At 41.4% G+C, this 20,690-nt stretch overlaps 4 protein-coding genes across 4 annotated transcripts; 3 read left to right on the forward strand and 1 right to left on the reverse strand.

The window, feature by feature from the left end:
* Positions 1-409: 409 nt before the first annotated feature.
* GCK72_011067 (uncharacterized protein) lies at positions 410-4,629 on the forward strand (the record flags this gene model as incomplete). The annotated part of the gene is made up of 18 exons (XM_053728193.1): positions 410-479; positions 787-909; positions 967-1,032; positions 1,109-1,174; positions 1,222-1,299; positions 1,379-1,444; positions 1,493-1,570; positions 1,646-1,714; positions 1,780-1,836; positions 1,911-1,994; positions 2,072-2,140; positions 2,211-2,258; positions 2,339-2,404; positions 2,471-2,551; positions 2,612-2,683; positions 2,867-3,502; positions 4,082-4,283; positions 4,482-4,629. 18 exons carry the CDS (start codon positions 410-412, stop codon positions 4,627-4,629), a joined length of 2,079 nt encoding a protein of 692 aa, XP_053587770.1.
* Positions 4,630-13,591: 8,962 nt separating this feature from the next.
* On the forward strand, positions 13,592-13,951 carry GCK72_011068 (uncharacterized protein; the record flags this gene model as incomplete). Its single annotated transcript, XM_053728194.1, has 1 exon — positions 13,592-13,951. The coding sequence occupies one exon, from the start codon at positions 13,592-13,594 to the stop codon at positions 13,949-13,951; it is 360 nt and encodes a 119-aa protein (XP_053587771.1).
* Positions 13,952-14,883: 932 nt separating this feature from the next.
* On the forward strand, positions 14,884-17,879 carry GCK72_011069 (uncharacterized protein; the record flags this gene model as incomplete). Its single annotated transcript, XM_053728195.1, has 7 exons — positions 14,884-14,921; positions 15,293-15,347; positions 15,396-15,517; positions 15,562-15,626; positions 15,671-15,785; positions 16,630-17,016; positions 17,723-17,879. The coding sequence occupies 7 exons, from the start codon at positions 14,884-14,886 to the stop codon at positions 17,877-17,879; spliced, it is 939 nt and encodes a 312-aa protein (XP_053587772.1).
* Positions 17,880-17,911: 32 nt separating this feature from the next.
* Positions 17,912-19,892, reverse strand: GCK72_011070 (uncharacterized protein; the record flags this gene model as incomplete). Its single annotated transcript, XM_003097196.2, has 2 exons — positions 17,912-18,124; positions 19,335-19,892. The coding sequence occupies 2 exons, from the start codon at positions 19,890-19,892 to the stop codon at positions 17,912-17,914; spliced, it is 771 nt and encodes a 256-aa protein (XP_003097244.2).
* Positions 19,893-20,690: the final 798 nt, after the last annotated feature.

Here is a 20,690-nt window from a genome sequence, read left to right on the forward strand (position 1 = left end):
TAAAACGTCCCAACTGGGACGTTTTGAAACCATGACGTCTGAAAACCAAAATGGTTTGCAAGTTCCAAAGCGTCCCCCGGTTTCAAAACGTCTTACATATTTCCATCATAATATTATGCCGTTATGAAACCTGGGACGTTTCGCAACTATTAGCTCGGCGCAGTTCTTACAACTGCGCTCCACCGAAATCCCTTGAAAAATGTCTCTTTTTCTCTGAGTCTCTCAATTTCGCACACAATTTTCATGGGTTTCGGTAGAGCGCGGTTGCAAGAAGCGTGCCGGGCTAATAGCTAACTGAGACGTTTGGCAACTTTCCTGGTTCCCAAACGTCCCCCAGTTCTAAACCGTCCCAATCCCAATTTCAGACATTCAACAAGTCTGATATCTCATTCTTTGTGTCTCGATATCAATGAGGTCTTTTCCAATTTCTCATTGCCTTCTCCTTCTACTTCTTCTCTATTCATTCGACGCCTTCACTCGTAAGTTTTGGAAAAGGGGCGTGGCTTAAAATAAGGCGGAGCATTGGATTCAGCAATTTTGGAAACCTGAGGTCACCGGTCTACAAGTGGGCGGAGCCAAAAATTGCTAATTTCTTTTAAAAAAGTGGGCTCTAGCAAGTCAGAAATGAGAAATAGGCTCCGCCCACTTTACAACTTTGAAAATATGGGCGGAACTAGTGACATAGGCCACGCCCACCGTGCATTGCCTTCCATTAGGCTCCGCCACTTCTAGGCTCAGATTTCTTAGAACCCGTTCCAAACCCCGCCCACTTTTTTTAATTTTCAGAAGACTCCGCCCATCCGGCAGCCAGTGAGAATACGGTAGTGAGAGTGAAGAGAGATCAGAAAGCAACGGGAAAAAACGACGATGATGACACAAAAAAGGGCGGAGTCGCAGATGATAAAAATGGTAAGTTTTGGGGAAATTAGTGGGCGGAGTCAGATAAGCCACGCCCACTTTTTTCAGTAGATCCGACTCCTCCAACTGATACAAAAACTGGAAAAGGAGGTAGAAAAGGAAACGGTAAAGGAGGTGAGTGATTAGAAAATGGGCGGAGCCTATTCTCATTAAGCCCCGCCTACTTTTTGAAGAGCAAATTGTTTTTCAGAACCAAAAATGCCAGATGATGGGAAACAAGCAACTGGAGGTAGAGGAGGCGGATTCCGGATACCATGTACGCTGCAGGATATGGGCGGAGCCTAATATCGAATTATTTTTCAGATCCAGAAGCACCCAAACCGACGAAAAATCCGCTACCTGGAAACGCAGGGTCTCAACCATCTGGAAATGGAAAAGGAAGTGAGTAATGAAATGTGGGCGGAGCCTCAGTGTCCTAAACTCCGCCCACTTTTTGAAGAGCAAATTGGAGGTTTTTCAGAACCAAAAGTGCCGGATGATGGGAAACAAGCAACTGGAGGTAAAGGGGGCGGAGGCCAGATACCAGGTACGCTGCAGAAAAATGGGCGGAGCCTAATATCGAATTATTTTTCAGATCCAAAAGCACCCAAACCGACTAAAAAACCGCTAACCAGAAACGGAGGGCCTCCATCAGGAGGAAAGGGATCAGGAGGTGAGTGATGAAATGTGGGCGGAGCCTCAGTGTCCTAATCCCCGCCCCTTTTTTGAAAAATTCATTTTATTACAGTTCCAACGCAACCACCAGTGAATGGAAACGGGAACGGAGGGCCTCCACCAGGAGGAAAGGGATCAGGAGGTAAGTGGGCGGAGCCTAATTATCCCTAAGCCCCGCCCCTTTTCTGCAAACAATTTTTATTACAGAACCAACCCCAGCACCGAATGTACAAGTTCCACCAGGAGGCACTGCAGGTCAAACAGGTGAGTGTTGAAAAGTGGGCGGAGCCTAATGCTATTAAGCCCCGCCCACTTTTTCAACATGAATGATATTTCAGATCCGAAAGATACATCACTTGATACAACTGGAAATGGAACACAAGGAAACGGAAGTGGTCAATCAGCAGGAAACGGAAAAGGATGTGAGTGATTAGAAAATGGGCGGAGCCTAGTACTCTCAGACTCCGCCCCTTTTCTGAACAACCAATTATCATTACAGTTCCAACCCAACCACCAGTGAATGGAAACGGGAACGGAGGGCCTCCACCAGGAGGAAAGGGATCAGGAGGTAAGTGGGCGGAGCCTAATTATTTCTAAGCCACGCCCACTTTCTTTCTCAAAACTTTGAAAATTTTTAGGTCCAAATGGTCCTCCACCTAAGACTAATGGAAACGGAAAACAACCTGGTAAGCTGCTGAAAATGGGCGGAGCTTTCTGAGTGCTAAGCTCCGCCCCTTTTTTTTCAAAAAAGATTTTTCTTTTGTAGATCCAACTCCACCGCCAAAGGGAACCGGAGGCGGGTTGCCTCCACCAGGAGGATCTCAACCAGGAGGTGAGTGGGCGGAGCCTAACTGAATCAAGCCCCACCCCATTTTTTACTGACAATTTTTGTTCTCAGTTCCACCTATGGGCGGAGTCGGCGGAAAAAGCGAATCAACGACGACGGTGGAGCCTCCTACAGTATCCTCAACTTTGAAAGGTATGGACAGACATCCGGACATCCGGACAGACACACAGACAGACATTCAATAAATTTCAGATCCAAAAGTGCCGGATGATCCGAAAGATCCACTCGGAGAGACGACACCGACGACGATTGCGGCGGCGGCAGGTATGTTAAGATGTGCGGCAAATTTGCAAAAAGGGGGCGGAGCCTAATTTTCTATTTTCCTTGGATGCGGTCCGATTTTGATGAAAAGTGATACCCCGACGTTTTCCGACACGTTGATTCTTTTGGAAATATTGACAATAAGCTCCGCCCACTTTTTGAAAATGTGTTTATTTTTATTTTCAGAAACTCCCACAACTCTCCCAACAAAAGGAATACCTGATGATGACAAGACGTCAAGTACAGTACCCCCACGAGGTGGCCCACTACCAAAGGCCCCGCCCACTACAGTATCCTCGAGTACAGTAACCCAGAAACCGGGTGTTGGTGGTCTACCGAACGATGACGGAACGAATACTACTGTAGCACCAGAGGCTACAGTAACCTTGCCTACAGTACCCCCAAAAGGTGCTCCACCAAAGGCCCCGCCCACTACAGTAGCCTCATCCACAGTAACCCAGAAACCGAAAGATGAGACGACTACTGTAGAAACAGTCGTCCATTCTGTGAATACAACAACGGAGCCTACAGTATCCTCATCTACAGTACCCCAACCAGGACCAGAAGACAATGAGACGACTACGGTAGATCAAGGGATTCCGAAGGTGACGCTGAGTACGGAGACACCCGGAAAACAGGAACCGACTACTGTGCCGGATGACAAGGAGACGACGGAGGCGGAGCCTGAGGAGACAACGGAGGCGGAGCCTGAGGAGACAACGGAGGCGGAGCCTGAGGAGACAACGGAGGCGGAGCCTGAGGAGACGACGACAACCGAGGATCCAGGAGTTCCACCGGGAGGAGTTCCCGGAGCTCCTCAAGGTGAGTGCAACTTTTTAAATTTTAATCCAATCCCTTTGAAACTTACATAGTTGAATTCAGCTTGTCAAGAGCTTTCAGAAAAGTATAATCATGCCCCGATTTGGTCCAAGTTGGGTCTCACCACGAAAACTACAGTAACCCTGACAACGGTAGTTTTCGTGGTGAGAACCAACTTGCACCGAATCGGAGCATGATTATACATTTCTGAAAGCTCTCGGCGAGGTAAATTTGAATAAATAGGTGTAATCCATTTTGAAGCGAAACTGTCGGAGTTACGGTGGTTTTTGTAAGATTAAGATATTTTGAACATGCTTCGTGTTGTAACTCGGTCAGATTTGCTCCAATTTTTAAGAAAGTTTTAGTTTTGGAATTGGTGCGTCAAGAGCTTTCAGAAAAGTATAATCATGGCTATGTTTGCTTCTGGTTGGGTCCAAACACGAAAACTACAGTAACCCTACCCTGACTACGGTTGTTTTCGTGGTGGGGACCAAGTTTTACCGAATATGGGCATGATTATACTTTTCTGAATGCTCTCGACGAGATGAATCTGAATCTGAAAATATCTTTTCTTATTTCCAGCTACCCCCGCTGTTCCACAACCGAAACCAACTCCACCACCACCTAAGGATAAACCTACCGAGCCACCAAAGACCCCTGATGCTAGTGCTACTCCAGAACATTCTGGAAATGCGTCTGAACCTTTTGGAAAGCCGGAAGCTGCCGCATTAACTGGAACAACAGAGAAGACTGCTGAGGAGTTGTTGAAGGAGGAAGAATTCAAGTGAGATTTTGTCATATTCAGATTCAGCGTACTTGAAAACCCCCGTTTATAGCTTCCTAAGAAGCGTGCGGCAAATTTGCAAAAAGTGGGCGGAGCCTAAATTGCTAAATTGCTCAAAAATGTTTCAAACCTCTTGAAAATCAATATCTCGGCGTTTTCTAACACGCTGATTCCGAATATTTTAATTATTTTTTGCAGAAAGAAGTTGTTCGCCTTCGAGCTCGGCACGTGCTCCGTGTTGATTGTGGCCAGTGTTGCCGCCTATGTTGTCTCATTCCTGGCGTATGACTATGCGAAAGGAATCACCAAATTGATTAAACATCCGAAGAAATTAAAGAAAAAATAGAGAGAGAACTCTGTTTACTCGGTTGAAAACAAGCTATGGAATGTCTTTGAAATGAATCTTCTTCTTTTTTTGGTTTTGCTATTTTTTGTTTTTTTTCAGAAATTTATTTTTACCATCACAATCAGCACATCGAGAGCTTTCAAAAAAGTATACTCATGCCCCAGTTTGGAGGTAATTGTGTCCCACCACAAAAACTACAGTAACCCAATTTAAAGGCGCATACCGTAGTTTCGTGGTGGGACCAATTTTCACAGAATATAGGCATGATTATACTTTTCTGAAAGCTCTCGATGAGCTGAATCTGAATATACTTTTTTCATAAAAATGCGAGTGAAGTTAACCGAGTTAGACCAAGAGCCAATATTTTGAAAATCCGGAATAGTAGGTAAGGATAATCTCACCATCTCCTCTCCTCTCCTGCCTCTCGGATGAATATTAAAATTTTAAAAGCATTTTCCCCGTTTTTTCAACAATGGAATTTTTCTACTTTCCGATACAAACTTTTCTTGCAATGTACCTGGATAAAGAAAAAACTAGCACATCACAGTTTGTACCATACAGCAGAATTCATTAAAATTTTAAAAAGTAAAACAAAAAAATTGAAATTTACAACATTTAGCTTTCATGGTAGTGTCCCTACAAAAAATGGTTAACTACAAAAAGGATGTGCTATTTCGGCTCTGTCCAACTCATACAAAATTGAGTTTATCGGACAATCAGGTGACATCGAAATACACTGTCAAAGTTTCTGGGGTGCCTGTTCCTCGAAGGGTCTGGCTGGGACCTCGATGATCCTAGTCCAAGAGGATGTCGTTTTTGACATTCCCTCTGATTTCCAGCACGCCACTACAAAATGTTATACGTCTTTAAACCTAAAATCGGGATGACTTACCTTATATCAATCCATTAGAAAGAAAAAGGGAATACAATAATTCTCAAAAAATCAGGATTACTAGGGGGACGATCTCCGATAGGCAGTCTGTGGGATAATGAGTAATAAGGGACTGTCCTTCTCTTACGTTGAACACATACTTTGTTGCGAGACCCATTTTTGAACAAGTCTCCGGGAAGATGTGTCAACCTGTTAGAGATGAGCAAGTGCGCTCTATCGATGAACGTACGAGCAGTAGGCAGGTATGATAAGATAGTGACCTCCACGCAGAAGCGAAGCGATGCGGTCAATCTTCCCGGAGACAGTGTAAATATGGGTCTCGCAACGAACGAGCGTCGCTGCCTGCGTATGTGTTCAACGTAAGAGAAGGACCGTCCGTTATTATTCATTATCCCCTAGACTGCCTACCGGAATGGCTGGTCGACCCTCTAGTATTCTGATTCTTTGAGAATTATTGATCTCCCTCCCTTCTCCCCTGCTTGTAATCACTTATTCCTGGCTATCCATTTTCAAAAAAAGAAGATAAAGATTGCGTAAAGCTATTGGACTCATTCCCAGATGAGTATCACAACGGCAAGAAGACGGTAAGCTTGAGAATGCGCATTGCTCAGCTTATAAGCGTGGGAAGGTTTCGATGACCGCCGCGCCTACCGTAATCCAATTTTCAAAGTTTCCGGTTCATTTTGGAGCGTTTTTGGTGGACTTTTCGAGTCAAATGTAGAAAAGGATGGTTTTTCGTTGGAAATTTCGTGGATTTTGGATGATTCAATCGTAGAATTCGTGCAATCAATGCTCAAATGCGTGCTCAATCAATCAAATGCGAGTCAATTAGATGAGTATCACAACGGCCAGAAGACCATAGCCGAAATGTCCAGAAAACTCGTGGAGGTAATATTTCAAATTTTATTGAAAAACATTCTAAATTAATATATTTCAGCGACTCCAAACAGAGAACAACGACCACGTCGATATGGTGACGGAGTGGTAGTTGAAATGCCATGATTGTAGTGACGAAGAGGAGACAACGATGGAAACTGTCATTTCGGTTCCATTGCCGCCGATTTCCAAATGGCTATTGAAAACACTTTGCAGCCAAGAAGACATCCGGATCACGAGTGCAAACGTTGCCACGGAAAAAACCAATATGGATACATCAAGAGACTCCATAACAGCAATTCCCACTTGATCCTGTTGGTGGACCCCAAGGCAAAATCCAAATTCTTGGACACTACAGCCAATCCTGGACCAAGACTATGAGCTCATCGAGGTCAAGAAAAAGTTGATAAGCGGACCGGAGTTAGAAAGACACGCGAAAAAGTGAACGAATATTATTTTGGAGAGCGATCGAGCATAATTGCGAATCAACTTCACATTGATTATGACATTTTAGAACTAAACTTGCCAGAGACTCTTAACCTTAAAATCACCGAATTGAATTGCAATGAACTGCTGCTTTCATTGAGGTCAAGGAAAACATCGATAAGAGAACAGGAGTTGCAGCCAAAGTTTACAAGACCTGGATTCGAATCAGGAACCTGCTGAATCTGCGTGTGCGATAAATCCATCGAAAAAAACTGTGAATTTGAGTGCCATCAACATCAATGCAATCGCTTTGGAGAAATACTATCCCTAACTTCTTTTTACTTCTTTCTAATTATTCTTTGTTTTAGTACATTTTTAAAATAATAATGTTTCTAAAGTCACGTTCTACAAAATTTTTCACCATAACATCACATGTATCCAAACAGGGGAATAGATTTACATTTGAACCATGGCGGCACTCGAAGGTGTCACCACAGAGCTCAACTGTAACTTCGCGTCTCGCGGCACCCCAAACTTCAAACCCTCCTAACTCGGCTCCAAATTGTCGTAGAACCTTCATCTTGCTATCGTTCGACAGCTACTGAATTTATTTCTGCATACTTGGGTCACATAAAATAGAGAAACACTCATAACTGGCTTCAAAATGGTCGTAGAGTTTCCAAAAGTGGGACGAAGCCCCGCCTAGCGGGGCCCACCGGGAGGTGAGGGACGCTAGTCTCATAGAATCAATAAACAAGTTGGTCACAAGTCATTCCGGTAGGCAGTCTGGTGGATAATGAATAATAGGGGACTGTCCTTCTCTTACGTTGAACACATACTTCGTTGCGAGACCCATTTTTGAACAAGTCTCCAGGAAGATGTGCGAACCTGTTAGAGAAGAGCAAGTGCGCTCTATTGATGAATGTACGAGCAGTAGGCAGTGGTAGGGACCGCGACGATGTACCATTGCGGTACGGTCGGGACAGTGCACATATGGGTCTCGCAACGAACGCGCGTCGCTGCCTGCGTATGTGTTCAACGTAAGAGAAGGACAGTCCCTTATTATTCATTGTCCCCCAGACTGCCTATCGGAATGGCTGGTCGTTCCCCTTGTATTCTGATTTTTTAAGAATTATTTGTCACAGGCCAGTCTCTGACCTGTCTCTACTCTCTTTTCCTCGGGTTCTCCCTCAAATGAGATGACGTATTACTCTCGGCGTAGCGGGGCGTAAGCAACCACCCGGCCGGCCGAGAGTCCCTTTTCTCCTCTTTACATTTTAGTTTCTATTCTAAACTGGTGCGGGAGAAGGACGGCCAGTCCTTCTCCTTGCTATACCGGGAATAATAAAGATTGCAATCTAAACTAATGTACCTAAAACAGACAGAAATGTTAAAATACAGAGCAGGCGCAATCTGGTATTTTACATATTGATCCCCCCTTTTTCTGTCTATTAGAAAGGTAAGTCTGGCAGCCTGATGCATTATAGTGTTACACACGATGATTTTACAGAGTTATGGCTTCCCCGAGTTTTCCGCCGATGAAATAGTTGTCCTTTATCGAATGCTGGAGTCCCACACCCCGGCTTTTTTTCTATTTACATGATGGAACATGGGTGGAAGTCTCAGAAAAACCGAAGACCAAAGAAAATGGATGGTAAATGGTGAAAGTCGGAGAGAAGCATCAAGCAGTGTTACCGTCAACGGAAGAGATGTCTCCAGAAGAGTACCACAAGGATGACGATGAACGAGAAGAGAATTTCCAACTTTGATGATACTCTCGTGAACAAGTACTGGAGGGCGATTCATCTTCAGTACAAAGGCCACATTTGTTGCCTTTCAAGACCCTGATGGAGGAGGAATACGATTTCTGCAAAGCCTTGGATTCTAGATAAATGTCTTCTCGTCCTCCCACAACACATGAATGATGGTGGAGACAGAGTTCGGAGAGAGAGGAAAATCAAAAAGCGGTAAGTTTATTTTCTTTTTTTAAAGGTGTATTATGTCCAGTTTGTTTTGAATCCCGTGGATTCACAAGAAGTAACCGCCACAGAGTAACACTCAAGTAACAAAGAATATACTGGAGTAGAAACTCCATCCCTTAACCTATTTTTTCAGATTATTCATCATCGTTTTCCATTGGTCATCTACTATCGTCATCAACGACCCGTTCAAACTTCCCGCAGACCGTTCGTCACCTATATTTTCTACACTTCCTTTATGAATTTCTACTTTCTATTTATTCCTTCACATGTAAATTTAGTTTAATTAATAAAAAAACTACAGTAACCCAGTTTAAAAGCGCATATCGTAGTATCGTGGTGGGACCCAACTTTCACCGAATCGGGGCATGATTATACTTTTCTGAAAGCTCTTGAAGAAGTGAATTCAAATTTATTATCAGTTTCAGATTATTATTTGAAAAAGGAAATTTTCAGGGTTTTTAATTTTCAGCATCATTTTTTATTTCGTAATGATAATCAGTTAATAGAAACGTGCGGCTTCTTCAATTCTTCGCTTATCACTAAAATTTATGAAAAAAGAACAAAAAATCAGGCGATAAGAAGACATGCAACACCCCCAACCTTTGCCCGTTTCTATTCCTTGTCATCTTCTGATAAAAATTGAAATTTTTAATTTCTTTTTTCTGTCTTACTAGACAGGGTTAGACTATACTTTTCTCTTATTTAAGTGATTCAGACTATAATTCTCTCTTTTTTTTGAAAGAAATTTCATATCTTCTTTAAAATGAAAAAAATTCCAGATGATGCTCAAAACTTTGGGAGTATTTCTTGTGTTGGGTCTCGCCACGGCCGACAAATGCTCAGATTGTTTGGCGCAAGGGAAGCAGTGAGTTACTGTAGAGGGAGGATTTACGGGGGGAGATGTGTGGATTTACGGAAGGCTACTGTAGATTTACTAAACGAGTGGGTTGATCTAGCACCAAATCGTATGGAGAACAGCTGGAAGTTATGATGATATTTATTGGAAGATAAAATAGATTCTCTCCTCTGGGCTTTTATGCCAAGCGTGGAGACGGATCTTCTGATATTAGTACAAATAATAGGTTAGAAGAAGATAGATGATGATTCAGCCAGACGGTGAACCATCAAAGAGCGGTAAACTGAAGAGGTCAAGACAAAGAAAATGTAACTATGACTATTACAACAAGGAAAAAGACATAATTTTGTAGGGATTATATAAAAAGTTTTGAATAGAAAATGGTGTGATGTAGGAACATTACGGTCATATCATAGTGATGAGCCAGTCCATGTGAGTCCATGCCAGACTTTTCGTCGATTTTCGTCATCAAATCGTCAATTACCACCATATCTTGATATTTCTTATATTTCATCAATCCATCGAGGTTTGGTAGATCTTCGCGTAAAATAATATCTTTCCGGTTTTTCATAGAATCGGGTACACTCTTGAAAGTGTCATAGTACCAAATGCAAATCTTACTGTCCACATCAAAATTGTATTCCGTTGATCCACAATTTTTTGGGCCAATGTGCTTTTTCCTTGACCGCGCTTGGACCAACAACAAGAGAATAGTAGATTGCCAAGCTAGCTTAACCATGATAAATGAATAATTTTTTGAATATTTTTGTTTCATTTTCATTCCATTCGATGCGAAAAAAAATTCTGCTATTTTTATGATTACTGGAGAAACTCATGAATTTTCCGCAAGTACACTTTGCGGCATTTGCGGACTTTTCTCTCTCTCAACTATTTCATCATCACCCGTCTGTCTGTGTGTATGTTTACTTCCCTTCGGCATTGATATATGTTTTTCAATATCCCTGGCGTAGACATTGTGTTCTCGATCCCTCCTCATGGTAAATTGGGGTACCTTCTGAATGGTCCGCGGTGTGACTTCCTCCAAAACCTCCTCAACCATCGTCTTCATGTTGTCGAATGTCACGATCTTGTTCGCGACCGACGTCATGGTGAATCCCTTGGCCTTTAGGGAAATCTGAAAAAATTGAAAAGTTTGATGAATATATTTTTTGGTTGTTTACCTTTTCTTCACCACTTTCCATCTCCTGTTTGTAACTATATGTTTTCGGGCCTAAAGTTACAAACTCCTTCATTTTGCCGCTCAATTCGCTGGTCAGGTCTCCCAAATATTTTTTCCCAAATCGTCCTTCAGTGGGTCTACTTCTCCATCCGCGACCGTGTAGATGAGGGAATCTGTGTCTGAAAAAATAAATTAGTGAAGGAATTTTCAAAGTTATAAATTTACCTGTGTAGACCAAATTGTCTGGTCCCACCTTCTCCATCAACCTATACAGGTGGAGCCTCGCGTGTGATGTGGTCATCGCGGCGATGTGCATGGCACTCGTACTTGCGGACGACGACAATAAATAGTCAATTTGATGTCGGCCTCCGATGAGAAGACTGGCCTTTAGGGAGATCTGAAAAAATTGAAAAGTTTGATGACTCAACAATATTTTTAGTTGGTTACCTTGCCTTCACCATTTCCCATCGTCTGAGGTTTTTGGACCAGGAGAAAAAGGAAATATTAGTATTCAATAAAAATCAATTTATATACAATATTTTTTGTTGCCCATTCCGTTAGGACAACTAAGAGGCAAGAATGACGAAAAAGCGAAGCAAGGTCTTTTCGGTGGGAGAAGAGAGAGAGAGAGAGAGAGAGAGAGAGAGAGAGAGAGAGAGAGAGAAACAAAGAATTAGTCATTTCTCAGTAAACACAAGGACACGAGAATGAGAAACATTTGAAAGAAAGAAGAAATAATTTGGATAATCAGATAGAAGTAGTAGGTTGCGATAATTTCGCCCTCCCCTCTCCCATCCTGGGTCTGGATGGGGGTTCAATCTCGGATGATATCAAAAAAAATTTCATATTTCAAAAAAAAAAAGTGTTTATTTTTATCGAATTCACCTCATCGAGAGCATTCAGAAAAGTATAATCATGTCCATGTTTCCTTCTGGTTGGGTCCCAACACTAAAACTACAGTAACCCAGTTTAAAGGCGCATACCGTATTTTCGTGGTGAGACCCAGCTCGCACCGAATCAGGGCATTATTATACTTTTCTGAACGCTCTCGATGAGCTGAATCCGCAATTATATTTTTCATAAAAATCGGAGTGAATCTAATCGAGTTACACCAGGAACCAATATTTTGAATATCTGGATAAGGGTGTCTTGTGTTGCGCGTAGGGTGGAAGACGGACGGGTTCGATCTCGGATGAAATTTTTCTTTTTTTTCAACAATTACATTTTCTACTTTCCGATTCTAATGTTTCCTGCAATGTACCTGGAGAAAGAAACTAACACAATTTGTGCCATTCAGAATTCATTAAAATTAAAAAATTAAACAAAAAAAAGGAATAGAATGTCCTCAAGTAGCATTTATGATTGTCCTGTGGATTTCTCCTTTTCTCGATTTCGGTTGCACAAATGGGACTGAGCCCAGAAACTCCAAAATTGCTCTTATCGGGATCTTTTCCATGTCGTTCGTATTCTTGTGTGAACATTGTCTAGTAGACCCTCTCCGAATCCAGCATCAACACATCCTGCACAACATTATACAATGGCTCCTCTATATTGAGTCGAAAATTGTAGGTTTTGATGAGCTTGAAAATCTTACAATTTCTTTTTCAATACCGCCCAGATGCCATGCACCCGAAGGAAGTGTGTTGTCACACTCGGCATTTCATGGCCCCCATTTCTATGAACGTCCTGAAACAAAAAAACAAACTACGAATAACAATAAAAATGTAAACTTACGTTCCGCGGACGGTGCGGGTTCCTCCTTCTCGGGCCGGAACCACAAGAGTTCTGGGTCCCAAGCCCATCAGTGTGGCATTTATGCAATCTCGATAGCGGCACTGGGGTGTAATAAGATTAAGCGCCGCGTTTAGTTCCATTGCTAGAAAAAAATTAGTGAGTAAGAGAAGACTGGAAGAAGAAGAAACTGAGACGATCATCTAAACTCCGTTTTTCTTGCCCTCCATTTTATACCTCCGGGGGCGGATCCATGCCTTCTTACAACAATATGACAAAAACATACCTTGCATTCGTCTTGCAATACGATTCCTCCATAAGAATACCAGTAGAATACAGGACAGAGGATTAAGGGGAATATGAGAGGAACTAATATTCAAAAAGAATCAAGGGAGAATAGGGGGCGACCAGCCATACAGTAGGCAGTCTGGGAAAGCAGAATGAGATGGGAGATTGTCTATGCCTTAAGTCAAGTGGAGACACATCTGCGTACTCTGCTCATTGCCTCCTGGAAAGAGCGCGCACCATATTCACTGCTCCTGGGAAAACTCTAGGGCAATGACCCAAAAATGGTGCGCACTCTTCCCAGGAGTCAATGCGCAGAGTATGTCTTCACTTGACGTAAGTCATAGACAATCTCCCATCTCATTCTGCCTTTCCAGACTGCCTACTGTATGGCTGGTCGCCCCCTATTCTCCTTTGATTCTTTTTGAATTATAACAACCTTTCCCCCATTTCTATGTGCTACTGGTATATGGATTGCAAGGCAAGTGTAAGGTACGTTTTTGTCAAAGTGTTGTTGTAAGAAGGCGGGACTGTAGGTGTCCTTCCGGACCCAAAGTATAAAATGGAGGGCTAAAAAACGGGATGAGACAACGTTTCCCAATTTAGGTGATCGTATCAGTTTTTTCTTTTTCCAGATTTCTTTTAATCACTATTCTTTTTTCTAGAAATGCAACTAACCAACACCCTTAACCTCATCGAATATGGGTGAGCCACTAAGAAGGCCATTTCGGAAAATGTTCACACAAGAGTACGAACGACATGGAAAAGATCCCGAACAGAATGTAGCAATTTTGGAGTTTCTGGGATCAGTCCCATTTGTGGAACCGAAATCGAGAAAAGGAGAGGTACACCGGACAATCATTACGTCGTACTACTGGTATTTAAGTACGATTGACTTCACCAGAGGGCATATTTTCGCCAATTCTCCCGTTCAGGAAGACGATTATGGATTGCCGATTCATCCATCCGGCCAACTCTACCTAAGCCAAGGGAAACTTGTGCGATTTTACAGTGGTGCTTTGGCCCTCGGTGTTGAAAATGGATTAATAGGAGATTTCAAGTTGTTCGAGCAGATGTTCCAATACAAGATGTGACGGATCTCCCATTTTTCCCTGAAGGTTGTTGGCCGGTAAACATGAATTGGGTGTAGTGGGAAATGGCACGAATGGCTAAAGTACCTACCGGTGAAGCCAGGAAAAAGAAGTTTCTCGAACTTTTGAAGCCGTATTTGAAGAGCCACGAGATAACTGTTTTATTGATCATCTTCAATGCGCATTGCCGCCCAATTCTCCAATTGATTATGGATTGCCCATTCATCCATCGGGTCAACTCTACCTAAGCCAAGGGAAACTCATGCAGAAAACGGATTGATAAGAGATTTCAAATCGTTTGAATAGATGTTCCGAAACAAACTAAAATAACTTCTATTAATTATTTTTTGTTCTGTTTTTTAGTTTTAATAAATTCCAAATGATTCAAATTGTGTTTGTGTTAGTTTCTTTATCCAGGTACATTGAAGGAAAAATTTGAATCGGAAAATAAAATAAATGGAATTGTTGAAAAAAAATTAGCGGGGAAAAAATTCGAAACCTGGCCAGGAGGGGATAGGAGAGGGTGAGATTAGCCTTACCTACTAATGATCTAGATTTTTAAAATATTGATTTTTGGTGTAACTCGGTTGGATTTACTGTAATTTTCATGAAAAATGTAGTTTTGGATTCAACTCATCGAGAGCTTCCAGAAAAGTATAATAATGCCTCTATTCGGTGAAAGTTGGGGACCCAACTTGTACTGAATGTGGGCATGATTATACTTTTCTGAATGTTCTTGACAAGCAGAATTCAAAAAATTTGGTGTTATAAAGTTTGAGGCGATTTTGACAGAGTTATAGAATTGTTTCTGTTAAATTCAAATATTCAAAACATTGATTTTTGGTGTAACTCGATTGGATTTACACCAATTTTCATGAAAAATGTAGTTTTGGATTCAGCTCATCGAGAGCGTTCAGAAAAGTATAATCATGGCTATGCTTGCTTTCAGTTGGGTCCCACCACGAAAACTACAGTAACCCAATTTAAAGGCGCATACCGTAGTTTCGTGGTGGGAGCCAACTTGCACCAAATATAGGCATGATTATACTTTTCTGAATGCTCTTGACGAGCTGAATTTAAATTTATCATGAAATTCTGAAATTTGCAAATTTTTTTGTTGATTTCATCCGAAACCAAACCCCCATCCAGCATCCCTACTTTCACCCTCCGCGCAACACCTGACACCACCTCCACATTGTTTTTTTTTAATTAGAATGTATGAGTAATTAATGGAATACTTGTCTAGTCTGGATTTACCAGAAAAAACCGTAGCTCAGGTTAAAAAAAATAGAGGAAATGTAGATTTACGCACCTCCTGTATCGATCTACGATTTCTTTTTTCAGTTGGTGCGTCACAGTGAATGCTTGCGGCTTTACACCATGTGTCACCACGATTACTGTAAGTAGATCACAATCTCTTTTTGGCGGAAAATTCAAATAATTCCAGAAAGCCCTAAACTGTCCAGAATTGCCGGATAAAGCTCACGCTTATGACGATGGATTTATGAGGAATAAGGTGTTTATCACACATTCCGCTGCCTACAATATGGATCCACAAAAGTGTTTTACGTGAGTCTGGAAAAGTGGGCGGAGCCTAATTATAGATTTTCCAGAAGCAAAATGCCAACAATGAAGGTGTCAAAGATAGTGAATGTCAATTGTGACAGATATGGACCAAGTGAGAATTCGAATGAATACTTTTGATCTACAACTCTTTTTCAGAAGCAATGTGTTTCGGATTCACTGCCTTCGACACAACTCAAAGAGTCATCACGCTGACATTCAGAGGAACTGAAGGAGGCACTCAGTTGACTGAAGAGATTTTAGACTTTTTCCAGTAAGATATTTGAATTCAGCTCGTCAAGAGCTTTCAGAAAAGTATAATCATGCCCCGATTCGGTGGAAGTTGGGTCCCACCACGAAAACTGCAAAATTAGGTTACTGTAGTTTTCGTGTTGGAACCCAACGTGCATCGAATCGGGGCATGACTATACTTTTCTGAAAGCTCTCAACCAGCTGATCTCAAAAAAGTAGGGTTAACAAATTTTAAAACAAAACTGACAAAGTTGCATCACTTTTTGTAAACCCTAGATGTGAAAACATGTTTTGTGTTGTAACTCGGTCAGATTTAGCCCAAATTTTTTGAAATTTGTAGTTTTAAAATCAATTTATTGAGAGCTTTCAGAAAAGCGTAACCATGCCCAGCTAGAGTCTCACCACGAATACTACAGAACCCCAGTTTAGAGGCGCATACCGTAGTTTCGTGGTGGGACCCAACTTCACCAAATAGGGGCATGATTATACATTTCTGAAAGCTCTCGATGAGCTGAATCCAAAACTACAGTTTTCATAAAAATTGGAGTAAATCTAACCGAGTTACACCAGGAACCAATGTTTTGAAAATCTGGATTGTACCGAAACAAGTCTGTAACTCTGTCAGAATCGCCTCAAAATGTATGACATCAAAATGTTTGAATTTAGATTGTCAAGAGCTTTCAGAAAAGCATAATCATTCCCACATTCAGTGCAAGTTGAGTCCCACCACGAAGACTACAGTAACCAACTTTAAAGGCGCATACCGTATTTTCGTGGCGGGACCCAACTTTCACCGAATATAGGCATGATTATACTTTTCTGAAAGCTCTCAACGCCCCGAATCCAACTACTCCATTCATTTTCAGCGGAAAGAAGGCGTTCTTCGACTCGGGAAGTGTCTTTGAGTACTTCTACGACGCGTTCCTCTTCCAATGGAATGCCGGTCTCTCCCAGGATATGCGGAATCTCAAATACAAGTATCCTGACTACGAAGTATGGGTGACTGGTCATTCGATGGGCGGTGCTATCGCATCCATCGCCGCCTCTTATATAGTAAAATCCGGTTTGTACACTGCTGACAAAATCAAATTAGTCACTTTGGGACAGCCGAGAACCGGAGATTATGATTTTGCCAAGTGGCATGACGCCACGTTTCCCTATTCATTCCGAATTGTACATCATAGAGATATTGCTGCACATATTCCACCGATGGAGGGACAGGATGAACTATTCCATCATAGGACCGAAGTTTGGTGAGTTCTTTTTTCTGATGGCTCCGGAAAATGATATGAACATGATATTCTAATTCAGCTCGTCGAGAGCTTTCAGAAAAGTATAATCATGCCCTGATTTGGTGCAAGTAGGATCCCACCACGAAAACTGTCAACTTGGGTTACTGTAGTTTTCGTGGTGGGACCCAGCTTGCAACGAATCAGGGCGTGATTATACTTTTCTGAAAGCTCTCGGCAAGCTGAATTCAAAAAACATGAAAAACTGAAATTTAAGCAAAAATGAACAAAATGTGAGAGATTTCAAATTCTCGTAATATTTCGAAATACTTCGAAATTCCACAACTTTGTCTTTTATTGGAATTTTGGAATCGCATTCAGTTAATCGAGAGCTTTCAGAAAAGTATAATCATTCCCCTATTCGAAGCAAATTGGGTCCCACCATGAAAACTACAGTAACCCAGTTTAAAGGCGCATACCGTAGTTTTCGCGGTGAGACTTATGAATATATTGTCAGAATCGCATTTAGCTCTTCGAGAGCTTTCAGAAAAGTATAATCATGTCTATATTCGGTGAAAGTTGGGTCCCACCACGAAACTGCAGTGTGCGCCTTTAAACTGGGTTACTGTAGTTTTCGTGTCGGGACCCAACTGAAAGCAAACATGGGCATGATTATACTTTTCTGAAAGCACTCAACACGCTGAATTCAATTATCCCTTCCATTTTCCAGGTACAACAACAACATGACCATCGGACAACCGTATACCCTCTGCGCGGAAGCAGATGGTCTCTATTGTAGTGCAAGACAACTAGACTACAGTGCAGAGGATCATGTCTGGTATTTCGGAATCAATTTCGTCGATTGGGGAGCTGCTGGATGTCCATAATTGATTGATTTGAATAAAGTTACATTAAAAATCTATAATTTATCATACAAATCTAACAATTTCTCTTTCAATTCTACATCAGACAGATCATTTAAATCAGAAGAAGAAATGAGCATTTTCCTCGCCACACTGAGTTTCCGTCCATCCAGGAATCGATCGTTTTGAATTAGTTGAGAGACGAGACGACGAGTTTTAACATCGAGAATCTCAAGGGGTGATGGGACAGTAGAAGACGTCGGGGGATTCTGAAAAGTAGAAATTCCAACGGACATCTGGAAATTGGGATAGACAGACAGACGAGTGAAGAAGAATGAACTCCGAGATCTCTACGATTCGTCCATTGAAATATTCCGTTCGAATCTTTGGTCTCTATTCCAAAAACAAGGAGTTCCTATTCAAAGTTTGGAAAAAACGCAGAATTTCCCGGAATTTCTATCAAAAATCAGTTAAATTTTCGAATTTTTCGCGTAAAAACGAGGTTGAGATGATTTTTTGATTTTCTGCAAGTCATCATTTTCGAGCAAAAATCTTCCCAAATTTCCATTTTTCGACTAATTTGGCTATTCCTAAGTCTGTCTGTACATCCAGACGTCAAGATGTCTCAGAATTTTTAAAAAAAAACTCAAGGCGTCTATCTGCCTGCATGGAAAAGCCTCAAAGGTGCGCCAGTTCATGTAAATCTTGCTTTAAAAACGCGTCGACGGCGCGCCAGGTAACAACTTTTTTCTGATTTGGTCTGTTTGTCAGGAGGTCTGATGTCTTTTCATTTGAAAAATCGCGTCTGAGGCGCGCCAGATAAGCTACACATTAGTTTTTGTGCTGTTTTAAGGTTAAAAAAACGCTAAAGGAACGGCAGGTGGGTCCGGGACGTTTCGAAACCGTACCATTTTGAGATTAAACTTGAAATTTTATACTGAAAAATGAGGAATTTTCGGAAAAATTGAATAGAAAGTGCCAGTAATTTTCCATGTTTGGTTTCGAAATGACACGGTTTCGTATCGCCTGGTTTCAGAATGGTTTACGATTTTTCAGAAATTTTGTCTAGTTTTGCACTCAAAAACAGTTTTCTGGAGGTCGGTCCTTGAAATCTTCAAAAAAAATGAAAAAATGCAAGATTTTTGCCTCCGAAAAACTCATTTTTTGAGACAGTTTTTGTCAAAACTATCGAAAAAAGATGGATGTCTGTTTTCTTGTCTGTTCGGATATCCCTATGTCCAGATGTCCTGTCCGTCCAGGTCCTCGTATGCGGATGCCCGTGTGTCCTAGGTCTTCGAACAGGAGCTTATTAGCACGACACAGTTCTTACAACTGCGCTCTACCGAAATCGAAAAAATTGTGTGTGAAATTGGGAGACTCAGAGAAAAAGAGACAAGGGCATTTCAGTGGAGCGCAGTTGTAAAAACTGTGCCGAGCTAATAGATGTCTGTCTATCCGGATTTCCGGATGTCCACCTACCTTTTTCATCTCCAATTCCTCAGAATCCTTTCGTTCATTCATCCTTATTCCCAACCTCCCCAACACCTCTTCCAACCCAATAAGCCCCGCCTCCTCATGCTCCAAATCAATCGATATTTCAGTCGAATGTTCCGGTGGTTCCATCTCTTCAAAAACCCTCCAAATCGTTTCTTCTCTCTGTTTTTCATCAGAATTCCTTCCAGAATTCCGTCGAATCGCTTCAAAAGGAGACACCTTCAGATTCACGACTCCATATTTCAGATGACGTCGTCTGGAGATTCTGGAGAATGGGCGTCGCATACTCTTCAGATAAAAAATGTCTTCGATTATCCATATTTTGTCGGCGGGAGACTGGGCGGAGATTCGAGATTCGACGTCTCGTTGAAATGCTTTTCGATTTTCGCGCGCATTCGCCGTGGAGCACGTTTGCATCATCGTCATTCGGAATTCGTCGAATGACGTGGATTCGATGAGTTCTGGATGGGCGGTTTGGAGGCGGAGTCGGAGAGAAGACTTGCCGGATGCAGGGAGACCCATAAAGAGGAGAAGAATCGACATTTCTAAAAAAAATATCGTGAAAAAATTGACTTTTTTTCTGAAAATCTCAATTTTCAGCTTTTAAAAGTCTCAAAATAAGTTTTTTCAGAAATTTTTGTTTTCAAAAGTTTCAAAAACTGATTTTAAAAAGGCCGTCCGGACGAACCGAAGCACAGACAGACAAGCGGACATCCGGACAAACAGGCATACAAATAAACGAGAAAAGTACAATATGTGGGCTGCAATTATGCCATTTTCAGAAAACAATGAGAATTTTTAGAAAAAAAAAACACTTTTTACTCTAAAAAACATACTTTTTACACATTGAGATGAAAATGCGCTCTATTGAACTTCTTACCTCGAAAAGTTCGCTAGAGCGCGGTTACATTTCTAACTAGAACTTGGGACAGAAAAAAAGAAAAAAACCCGAAAAGCAGGAATAAAAATACAATAAATTAATATGGAAGGAGGATGCAATAGAAGAAAAAAAAAACGGAATTCTGAGCGTTTTTCAGAAAAAAAGTTTAAAAAAACGTTATTCTCAGAAAATTTCAGAAAAATGAGATTTTTACATAAAATTTCGAAATTTATCCGGTTTTTCCGAGTAAAAGAAAACAATTTTTGACGCTTTTTCTCTAGAACTCTCAAATTGCACCTTTTTTTCGGTGTTAAAAGTCTCAAAATCTGTTATTTCTGAAACTTTTCGTTTTGAAAACAGGAAAACGGCCATTCGGACAAACAGACATACAAAGAAACCACGAAAGTACAATATTTGGGCTAAAATTAGTGATTTTTTTCAGAAAAAAAGCAACAAAAAAA

The sequence above is a fragment of the Caenorhabditis remanei genome, chromosome III (assembly GCF_010183535.1).
Source record: "Caenorhabditis remanei strain PX506 chromosome III, whole genome shotgun sequence".
Taxonomy (NCBI): Eukaryota; Metazoa; Nematoda; class Chromadorea; order Rhabditida; family Rhabditidae; genus Caenorhabditis; species Caenorhabditis remanei.